Below are 11,358 nucleotides of genomic sequence, written 5' to 3'. Positions count from 1 at the left end.
AAGAAAAACAAACAGGCCACGTGAAAAGAAATTATTGCGTCGCCTATTCCCTTAAAAATAAAGAACATGTGACGCTAAATGAAGTAATTGCGTCGCCTATTCCTTTAAAAAAACAACAAAAATATAATCTAAAATATTTGCAAATTTAAACAGAAAATAAACTATACATGAAAAACAAAATAATTGAATAACTATTTCAGTTATATTGCTTAAATATTTTTACTGCTTATGAGCACTGATAATAATGTAGTTATCAATTTTTAGTTATCAATTTGACTTTCTAAATTTTTCCAAAATAGCATAAGATGTTGCAACAGCTCTTATAGATCAAAAAATTGGCTGAAATATAGAAAATAAACATGTAAATCGGCAATGATTTAATGGTAATTATAGTTAATGAAATATGTAGATATACTCATATATGAGAGAAAAAATAATGAAAATATCTTACTGCACTAAAAATGAAGCTTTCATTCCAAACTTCGTTTAGGAATCGATACATCTTTCATTCCAACTTTCCAAAATATCAGCAGCTTCTACTCTAATCCCGGTCACACAAACTCCTTGATGAGCAACATTAACAATTTTCATTTAAAAAGTATAGTTATATGAACATACGTTCACGTCAAAGCTGAGCAAACGGGAATCTTACTAAGCAATGGTGCTTGCTTTTGTTACAGGATTGTATGCAGTTTTGAGATATCAATCCACAGCGATTTCCACTGTGTTATGGGTCTTTTTTCTTTCTGTTTTTTCTTTTTTTTTCCTTTTTTTTTTTTTTTTTTTGGGGGTTTTGTTTTCTCCAACGTGAATGTCAATACCTTGTAAACAACATCCTCTTGGATCTAAATTAAAATCCAACGTATTCTGCACTAAAATTGTAATTTTAAAATTTTTAACTTTGTAGTTGTATTTGTTTTAATTACAATACCACTTTAATTTTGATACAAGTACTAATTTTTCAAAGGCTAAAAAAAAACTACCTCCAATTAATTCAAGGGGTACATCTCTAGATTATAGTTTTATATTTTAATTTTGTTATACCGAATATTCTCTCGTCTGCGTTAAAGTGCCGAAAAAATAGTGAAATAAGAAATTTTTTTAATAGCAATTCTAATGCTTGTACTAAAAAAATTAATACGATACATGAACTTATATCATTCCATACTCTTCTTTGTGCACTAGAAAAATTATTCTAGCTTTGATTCCATATTTCACTAAAGATTTGGCAAAAGAAACTCTAGTTGGAATAAAGTAACATTAATTTGTTTAAGAAAGAGATGATACTTTATAATATAAGTGGAAGTCTACTTTTTCTTCATCTTATTTAAATATTACGAAGAGGGAAAGGTTTCTAATACCTTTAAATTCCTTCACTTTGAATTCCTTTCTTTCGTCATACTAGAAGAATCAATACAGTAACTTATATTATAAGAAGAAAAAAGAAAAAAAAGGCGCAAATAGTTGTGATCCTTTTCTAACCAAAAATAAAGATGAAAAATAGCTAAAAGCAAAAGGACAAAAGAATTAATGATGCTAATTTGAATTCCTTAATGTTAAAGAAAAAATAATAATAATTGTGGTTAATATTTTAGAAGAATTCTCAAAATGTTGGTAACGTGTTTTTGTTGTGATATTCCTAAAGTGTGGCAGAGTCAGTTGCTTGCTGCATATTTTGCGATTTCCACTGAAAAACTAACGAAGGGTGGAAGTTTATTATATGTGAAAGAGATGCAAGATTAGTTGTTCAAGCTTTTCAAATATCATTCACCAAAAAAAAAAATAATAATAATAATAATAATAATGCTTTTCAAATGTCAACATCTTTGGATATATTGTATTCATTGGCAATGTATCCCTTTTGTAGAATTGGTTTTGTCTTTATCAACTTTTTCTTTATATTATCTTTTCCTCGTTTTTCTTTTCTTTCTTTTTTTTTTTTTTTTTTTTTTTTTTTGTGTGTGTGTGTGTCTAAATAGGCATGGCAGTACTTTGAATTCCTTGCTTTCATCATGTAGAAGAATCAGTATAGTAACTTATATTATAAGGAAAAAGAAAAAAAGACGTAAATAATTGTGATCCTTTTCTAACCAAAAATAAAGATGCAAATAGCGAAAAGCAAAAGAACAAAAGAATTAATGATGCTAATTTGAATTCATTATTGTTAAAGAAAAAACAAATAATTGTGGTTAACATTTTGGAAGAATTCTATCTTTGCAAGATGGAAGTACTTTGAATTCCTTTCTTTCATCGTACTAGAAGAATCAATATAGTAACTTATATTATAAGAAGGAAAAAGAAAAAAAGACGTAAATAATTGTGATCCTTTTCTAACCAAAAATAAAGATGCAAATAGCGAAAAGCAAAAGAACAAAAGAATTAATGATGCTAATTTGAATTCATTGATGTTAAAGAAAAAATAAATAATTGTGGTTAACATTTTGGAAGAATTCTCAGAACGTTGGTAGTGTGTTTTTGCTGTGATATTCCTAAAGTGTGGCAGAGTTAGTTGCTTGCTGCATATTTTGCGATTTCCACTGAAGTACTTAAGGAAGGGTGGAAGTTTATCATATGTGAAAGTGATGCAAGATTAGTTGTTCAAGCTTTTCAAATATCAGTTCACCAAAAAAAAAAAAAAAAAATGCTTTGCAAATATCAACATCTTTGGATATATAGTATCCATTGGCAATCTATCCCTTTTGTAAAATTGCTTTTGTCTTTATCAACTTTTTCTGTATGTTATCTTTGCCAGGTTTTTCTCATTTTTTTTGTCTTAATAGGCATGGGATTCCCTCTATTTTGCTTCCTCCTCACTTTTGGAAACTTGATTAGTTAGAAGGGGTCCATGGTTTAGTCTTTTCTGTTTTTGTTGTTCTCTTTGCTTGGTTTTCTAGATGTCCAAATTGGTTTTTTTTTTTTTTTTTTTTGGGTGCAATTCTATTTTGCTTTCTCCTCACTTTTAGAAACTTGGTTAGTTAGGAGGGGCCCATGGTTTAGTCTTTTCTCTTTTATATATATATATATATATATATACATGTGTATTCAGTTTCTTATTAAGATATAATTTTTTCATTAGAATTTCGCTTATTAAGTAGAATTTTTTCAAATGCCAATGAACTTCACTTATCAATCATTAAATTTTTTAAACTGCTAAAATTTAAAGATACGTTTAAGATTAATATCAGTCTTGACAAAATTCATTTTTCTTTCATAGAATTGTAATATTCCGCTAAGTTGTAAAAGTTTAAATATATTTTTAAATTCCAACCCTTAAAAAAATTAACCATACATATACATATATTGGGATAAATTAGGAAGGAGGATTTTAGTATCAAGTTTTAAACTTCAGAGTTATTACCATTGACGATTGTCAACCAGGCTGTCCAAAAAAAATTTGTTTTATTTTTAAATGAAATATGAATAACTCGACAGAAATATAATAATAATAAATTAATGATTGTAAACTAATGATTTTCTTTGCACTTTATTCCCTTCTTTTATTGGCAAAATGAATAAATAAAGGAAATGAGAGATGCTTTCATGTTCGAGTCGCTTTACTAGTTTTTTCAATATATAACTCGAAAGCAAAGGATCTTTAAAATAAAAAATTAAAATTTTGCCATTTGATCATTCGACAATATGATTCATAGTAAATAAAAAATAATAAAAAATAAAAAATAAAAACAAATGATTTATTGTTGATATGGCAGTTATGAATTAATTGTACTTATTTTAATTTTTGTTACATTTTAAAACAAAAAATCTACTGCAGAAAAGGTGAACCTGTGAGGTTATGGCTATAACTAAATTATTATATGGGTATCTGGGGTCCATAAAGTAACATTTTGTGAAAAACTAATATTTGGATATATATATATATATTAATCTACAATGGAGATATTTCTCTGCCTGTTTGCATGAGTATAGTTATTCAGTCACAGGCAAAGAAAAAAAAAGATGATCGCCTTCATGAAATTTGATCTCTACAGGGATGCCCTATACGGCATAACCAATGATTCAATCTTGGAAAATAAAGACCATCTTCAATATTTACTCACTCCAAATAAGAACACAGTCCTGCATATCTACATCACATCCATTCCCTCCATTGATAAAGAAAAAGACAAGGTTGTGGAAGACATACTGGTAATGTGCCCGGCATTGTTGATGCAGCCCAATATGAAAGGAGAGACTCCCCTTCACATAGCATCAAGGTTCGGGCATGTTTCAATTGCTGAGATACTCATCCAGCACGCAAAAGCCCTCCGATCTCCCGAAGATCTCGACGCCGGCGGCGGTGTGGAAGCCTATAGGCAGATGATAAGGATGACCAATCAAGATGGAGACACAGCTTTGCATGAGGCTGTCCGATTTAAGCATCTCAGCGTGGTGAAGGTATTGGTTGGAGAAGATAGCGATTTCCAATACTCTGCTAATGAGGCTGGGGAGACACCAATTTACATAGCCGCCGAGAGAGGATACAGAGACATTGTGTTTGAAATATTAGACAAATGCACATCACCAGCTGCTGCTGGACCTTGTGGTAGAAATGCTCTCCATATTGCAACCATATTAATGGACGAAGGTATTATGATATTATATATATATATATATATATATATATGTATACACAATGTCAATATATACAATTAGTCTTTTATCAAAGAATTAATCTTAAATAAATTTTCGTCCACGAAATTATATGTAATTCGCTGGCAAATTAAAGCATAAAAAGCATTTTATTACATGTAATCGGAAGTCTTCAAAATAAAATTTATTCAAGACCATGGATAAAAAACTGGTTGTATATATAAATATATATATATATATATATATATATACACGCACACGTATATATATTAATTAATTTTGCTACGATATGCGTAGACCCCAATGCCCAACATAATACCGGCATCTGCAATCTCCAACCATTGAGAAATTGCCCTTTTAAAAAAAGGATTACATATTATGGGGCACAAACCCCACCATAATATATATATGGGTGTCAAAGTCCATCACATCTGGGATGCTATATATATATATATAGATATAGATATAGATATATATGAAATGCATGTATAGCTTGTCTTTGAATATTGTATACACCAATTGTTTTTGAAATTGTAACTAACTCACATGTGTATTTTATTCAATTCTCTTTTAGAAATGATAAAAAGGATTGTGGATAAAATGGGAGGACTAATAAAAGAAAAAGATCAAGAAGGCTGGACTCCGCTACACCATGCTGCACATATGGGATATCTTCCAGCAGTAAGACTGTTTCTAGAGTGGCCGATAAATAGAGATGCAGGGTACATGCAAGATAATGAAGGCAACACAGCTCTTCATCTTGCAGCGGCTTCAAATCACACAAACATAATGAAGGAAATTCTTGAATGGTGCCCGGATTGCTATGAGCTAGTCAACAGCAAAGGCTGGAATATCTTACACTCCGCGGTGCGAGGTGGTCGCCCTTTTAAAACAGACTCCCAGCCTTACATCTTGAAAGATGCTCGCTTCAACAACCTCATAAATCAAAAGGATGTTGATGGAAACACTCCTCTCCATCACAGTGCAGCCCTTCCATTTCGTTACAATCCGATTCTAAATTTCGATGATTACCCAAAAGTGGATAAGATGGCATTCAACAAACATAACCAAAATGCCCTTGATATTGCTTCAACTAGTGAATTCTATGATCTCGATGAGGTGAGTGAGTTAAATATTCCACACACCATATAATATGTATGGTATGCTATCTAAATGTTGCATATGTATATATATATATATATATATATATGTATAGAGAGAGAGAGAGAGAGAGAGAGAGAGAGAGAAGTCTTTAATGCCGATCTATAATAATATGGTAAGGTTGAATTTACTTTGACTTGTTTAATTGGAATGGGTCTTTTTTAAAACTTTTTTTTTTTTTTTTTTTGGGGGGGGAAAAAAGAACGAAAGGTCCGTTTCCAATTCGATCCGTACATTAAAAAAAAAAAAAAGAATTCCAAGCTAATTGGGTTTGTTATCTCGGATTAAACAACCTTGACTCATTATTGTATTTGTATTTTCTTTCTTCTTTCAATATAAAAATGGCTAATTTTTTTATTGCTAAACATAAATAATTATAGATGAAAATCTTATTGCAGGATCCAGATAAAATACCCTTGCACAAAAAAGGTCTAAGAAAAGGTATGCGAATACGTAAGCCTGCAAGTGCAACTGCAAATATTGGAGGCAAGCAAGGGAATAAAGAGAACGAAGAGGCTTATTTGAATAGTTTCAGGGAAGTAAATTTGGTTGTGGCAGCACTAATTGCGACAGTAACCTTTACAGCAAGTTTTACCTTGCCAGGAGGTTACGTGAGCGAAAAAGGTCCATTACAGGGCACTCCGGTGCTCGTAAAAAGCTCAGCGTTCAAGTCGTTCGTTGTAATGGATGCCATAGCCATGGTCCTTTCTAGTTCTGCTGTCTTTCTTCAAAGCTTCTTGAACGCGATACCAGAGCCGAAGATTTGGGGGTACCTTATCTTATCCTTCTATCTCAACTCCTTTGCTATTGTAGCAATGGTGCTTGCATTTGTTACAGGCACTTATGCTGTTTTAGGCTACTCCAGGTGCCTTGCCATCGCTATTTGCTTCATTGGAATGTCTTTTTTCATTTTCTTATTTGTAGTATTTAAGAAACGTCTAGAAATGGCCTGCGAGCGCCACCCCTAACAGGGCGGTTTTTTTTTTTTTTCTGAAAAATTGGGATTGCGGGACGGACTCAAGGCAAGGGGCCAAAGATTTAAAATCTGAATCGGAGACGTATCAGGACCGAGAAATAAAAACCCCAGCCCGAACCCAACCCTATATATATATTTATTGATTTTTTATTTTTTATAATTTTATTTATGTAAAACATTATTTTATTCTTTTCTTACAAATCCTAACACTAAATCCTCAACTTTGACCGTCGACATCATTTTGATGTATTTTATTGTATTTTTATTACATTTTAGACACTTTATATACATTTTATTCATAAAAAAAAATTATATAAATTTATCAAAAAGTATTATATCAATTATTTAAAAAAAATAAATAAATAAAAGAGGAGAGAACTGCCCCGTCCCATCCCGATTGGAAAATCTCCATCCCCATCCCGTTTCTAAAGAAACGAAGAAAACTACAACGACGGGATAGAAAATTTTCCGCGAGGACAGGGATGAGATTTTAAAAACCGTCCCATCCCACCCCGTTGACATTCCTAGTTTCCAATTCGATCTGTACATGTGATGAATGGCCATCCGAGGGTTTGGTTAAAATATTCAAGAAATCTCTATGTGAATTTGAAAATTTTATATATGATCAATTTTTAGTTAGCATTAATAGATGTTTCATCTAATTAATGACTGGACGATTTAGACGATGTTAGAAATAAGGCATAAGATGTTACATTACATCAATCAATAGTTAGAAAATGAAAAAACATACATAGTGAAGTCAGCGGTACCTGTCATGTCTTCTTAATTAAAGGGACAGAATACATATCTCCATTGTAAGGTAGGAAGACAGTTCTTGTAGATCAAAATTATAACGAATATATATCCTTTAAATTTTATTCTTAGAACATGCAAGTTAACACATTGTTTTACCGTTTGGGAAAAATTTTAGAAATCTAAAGATTTAGGATCTTGGTACTTTCCTATGCACTTTTATCAATCAAATTAATGCAGAAAAATATAATGTAATATTATCTTCTCCTGGGTAATATTGCATTTCATTTTTTCTTTTTTTAATATTTAAGTGATATTACATTCTTGATATCTATGTCCTAATAAGTTTATGGAACGCATTGGAAGGCATTGGTTGGAATTTAGAAATAAAATCAATAATAAGTTCAATAACTGATGGAATGTAATTGAAAAAAGGAACAAAATTTGGACGTAAAGATGCAGTAATATATAAAAGTTGATCCAAAAAAGCAAACAAGGTCAGCCCAGGCCGGTTCTAGGGGCTCCAGTTAGAGGGAAGAGTCCCCCATTAGAGCCCTTTTTGGGGTCCAATCCGCTGCCCTATTAAGAGTTTGTGGCACTTACTGGAAAAATATAAGAAAACATTGTACTAAAAATCAGGACTTTGTGTCAAAACTTAGATAATAACTTCACCTTAGTCTGTAGGAACAACAAATTGGTTGAAAGTTGAAACCTAGAAAATCAACATATAAATTGGCAATAAATTAACAGTAATTATATTTAAGAAATCAAATATATATTCATATGGGAGAGAAGAATGGATATATCTTACTACACTGTTAATGAAGCTCTGCTCCAAAATTCGATAACTAATAATGCAGCTAAAGATGGATTGTCAAGTAAAATAACCTTAATTTGTTAATGAAAAAGACGATGTTCCATTCATTTCATTGATTTCAACCTTCAAAAGCAGTTGCAGCTTCTAACTCTAACCCAGGGGTACAAACTACTTCTCGAACAGCATTAACCATTTTCATTTAAAAAAGGTACAATTATACTAACATACCTTCACGTCAACTGTGATCGAAGGGGGATATTACTAAGCAATTGGTCCAAGATAATCACCATCCAGACTGACCAATGCCTGAAACTCCCTATCTGCTTCAAGCCACTTAGTCCCAATGACAATAAATCGAACCACCACATCCTTTTCAATCTTGGACGACTTGTCGTTCAAGAATAAAGGATTCTCCCCAGGCATATGTTGATAATCTGGCATTTTCAGAGAAGAGAGGTAGATATTCTCAACAGGACCACATCGCAAGAGAACTCCATGCTTCAACACCTTGTGAACAACTCCTTCCAGGATCTCTCCCCTGTAAAGCTTGAAGGTGATGCCACTGAAAACCACCGGAAACATCACATCCCCTGTATTCTGCCTCACTTTCCCCTCTCCTACCTTATCTAGAGTCGTGACTGCAAGGAAATATCCAAGATCTTTAGTTGCCTTCTTAGTGGCAAATTCATCCATTAAGCGGATAACAATTGCCTTTTGAAGCATTAATCCTTTAGCATCGAGGTTCTCAGCAGGGATTACAACATTCCAGGGCAGCTGTACTTTTAGAAACATTTCCCTTCCACCTGTGATAAACCCAAGAATAAAAAAATATTCCAATTATACACTGTTTTTAGGACCCTTACATCTACCAACTGTTTTTGTGCATTGTGTTACATAAATCATCAGGATAAAAGTCTATGTTGTGCACAGAAAATTAAATTACAAGCAAAACCACTCAAAATCATAAGCAATCTATTTTTTAACAAACACAAATGTAGGCAAAAGAGATCACCAGCTCATCTTTTGACAATTCTTTTCATAACAATCTTTACATAAAAGAAGACTCAAATAAATCTACAACATGCAGACTCAGAAACATCAATTGCACAAAATCAAAGAAGAATCAAATTAGTTAAGAGTGCATTAGAACAGGAAAGCTGCATATCAGGGAGAACTAATATCCACCTGGAGCAGATTGAAAGGAAACCAAGCATCAACATGGGAAAGGACAACTTTTGAGGAACAAAAAACTAATTCAATTTTGACCAACACGTATGACTTCTATAGGGTTTTCGCAAACAAGGTAACTTGAAGCTTATATGTTGTTCTTCATTTAAAGCACTATAAATAAACATTTAAACTGGTCTACAATACAAGGCTTTGAACTTACTCACATATTATATGAGAAGCAGATGAAGAAGGATGAAAATATATTCTAGTCAATAACAAAATAATACGAAAATAAGAGCAACAAGATCTATAAAAAGTACCCTTTTCAAGCCATCTCTATTTCCACAGAAGTATGTATCCCCTTATCCCCCCTTAAAGCCCAAAAAAGGTTGTTTCTTTAGTCAAATTTTCTTCAATCCTCTCAATGGCATTACCAACAACCTCTTTTAGCTCAGCCTCATAACCCACAGGGCAAACTACGCAAACCCATTACTTAAATACTCAATGTGAAAGCAAAATTAACAGGAAAATTGACTCTTACAGACTAAATACGAGAAAGCCCATTATTGTTTCTTAAATAAACCTGACAACGGCCAACTTTTAGTATAAAAGTTTGCCCTTTCATCTAAACCTACATTCGAGAGAGCGAGCTAAAACCCATAAAACCCTATCAAGCAACATGAATGGACCATTCAAGAAGACAAGCTCAAATCCAATACAGGAAAACAAAGGGTAGGGTTCGCAGAGGCTTGAAGCAGTACCTTAGAGAGCGAAAACTCCAAAGATAAAGTGGAAGGAGAAGAGTTTTAAGTATCGCTGAGACTGAGACGATCGGAGGCAAATCATCGAACGCGTCGAGCCCAAAGTAACTGGAATCGGAAGAGAAACCTCCGAGATAGTGAAGAAGAAAGCCCCGAGTAACAAAATACCAAATTTCTAAGGCTTAAATATACTCGAGCCTTTGAATAATTATGCTTTTTGCACTTCTAAGTTCTAACCCTCCAAATTTGAAAAAGTATCACATTGCTCGTGAACTAGTTCAACTTTTCAATTTTATCTAATAAATTAGGCTTATACACCCCTTAAAAATAAAATAAAATAATTTTGCAATAGAATCACATTAACTGTATATAATTAACTTTATTAAATTTATCTATTGAGAATACATAATAAACTAAAATAACACAAATCTATAATTAAGGAGAATAATATGACATTTTTTGTAATTTAAAGATAAAGTGTAAAATGCATATTAGTTTAGCAGTGCCACGTGTACTTAACCCAGTACCTATAAATTTCAAAAATATTTTTTTCTTTATTCCTTTTGTGTAAAAGTTCATCTTTATTTAAGAAAAACATAATGTAACCCCTGATATTTCATTTTTTTTTTATTTCAATTTATCCTCTTCTATTTTATTCTTTTATATAAATTTATCTCTATTTTTTTCAAAAACAAAATCGAATATGCCTTCTTCACTAAAAAATTATAATAAAATTGTTTCATCTTTGATCTCATCAAAGTATAAGTTGACGGTTACCGATAAGCAAAATTAAAACTTACAATTATAAGTAACCATACCATCGTCAAATCTTTGGCATTAGCTAGTACAAAATTTATTCATACTTTGTGGAAATATTTGTCCTTCTATATTCGATTATTGTTTCTCTCTTTTCTTTAAGTTTAATTTAAAATATTTAAAAGTAACAAATTTAGATTGAAAAAGAAAAAAAGTGGTAAAAGCGAGAATAAAATGCCTGATGCATGATTCATCTAGAGGGACACTGGATTACTCAACATGTTGAATTCTTGATTTAGGAAGCAGCTTTTTGAGATGAAAAAAGGATAAACTATAAACTTCATTAAGTAATTTACCATAAATATTAATTAGAT

At 31.8% G+C, this 11,358-nt stretch overlaps 2 protein-coding genes across 2 annotated transcripts; one reads left to right on the top strand and one right to left on the bottom strand.

The window, feature by feature from the left end:
- Window positions 1–3,906: 3,906 nt before the first annotated feature.
- On the top strand, window positions 3,907–6,936 carry LOC125423538 (protein ACCELERATED CELL DEATH 6-like). The gene is made up of 3 exons (XM_048478088.2): window positions 3,907–4,585; window positions 5,165–5,709; window positions 6,150–6,936. Exons 1-3 carry the CDS (start codon window positions 3,958–3,960, stop codon window positions 6,717–6,719), a joined length of 1,743 nt encoding a protein of 580 aa, XP_048334045.2. The 5' UTR covers window positions 3,907–3,957; the 3' UTR covers window positions 6,720–6,936.
- A 1,283-nt stretch (window positions 6,937–8,219) lies between these two features.
- LOC107422830 (DNA-directed RNA polymerase V subunit 7-like) lies at window positions 8,220–10,480 on the bottom strand. Its single transcript, XM_016032336.4, has 2 exons — window positions 10,229–10,480; window positions 8,220–9,100 (listed from the first exon to the last, which is right to left on the bottom strand). Exon 2 carries the CDS (start codon window positions 9,087–9,089, stop codon window positions 8,559–8,561), a length of 531 nt encoding a protein of 176 aa, XP_015887822.2. The 5' UTR covers window positions 9,090–9,100; window positions 10,229–10,480; the 3' UTR covers window positions 8,220–8,558.
- Window positions 10,481–11,358: the final 878 nt, after the last annotated feature.

The sequence above is a fragment of the Ziziphus jujuba genome, chromosome 3 (genome assembly GCF_031755915.1).
Source record: "Ziziphus jujuba cultivar Dongzao chromosome 3, ASM3175591v1".
Lineage (NCBI taxonomy): Eukaryota > Viridiplantae > Streptophyta > Magnoliopsida > Rosales > Rhamnaceae > Ziziphus > Ziziphus jujuba.
This window is presented reverse-complemented; position numbering and strand designations above follow the sequence as displayed.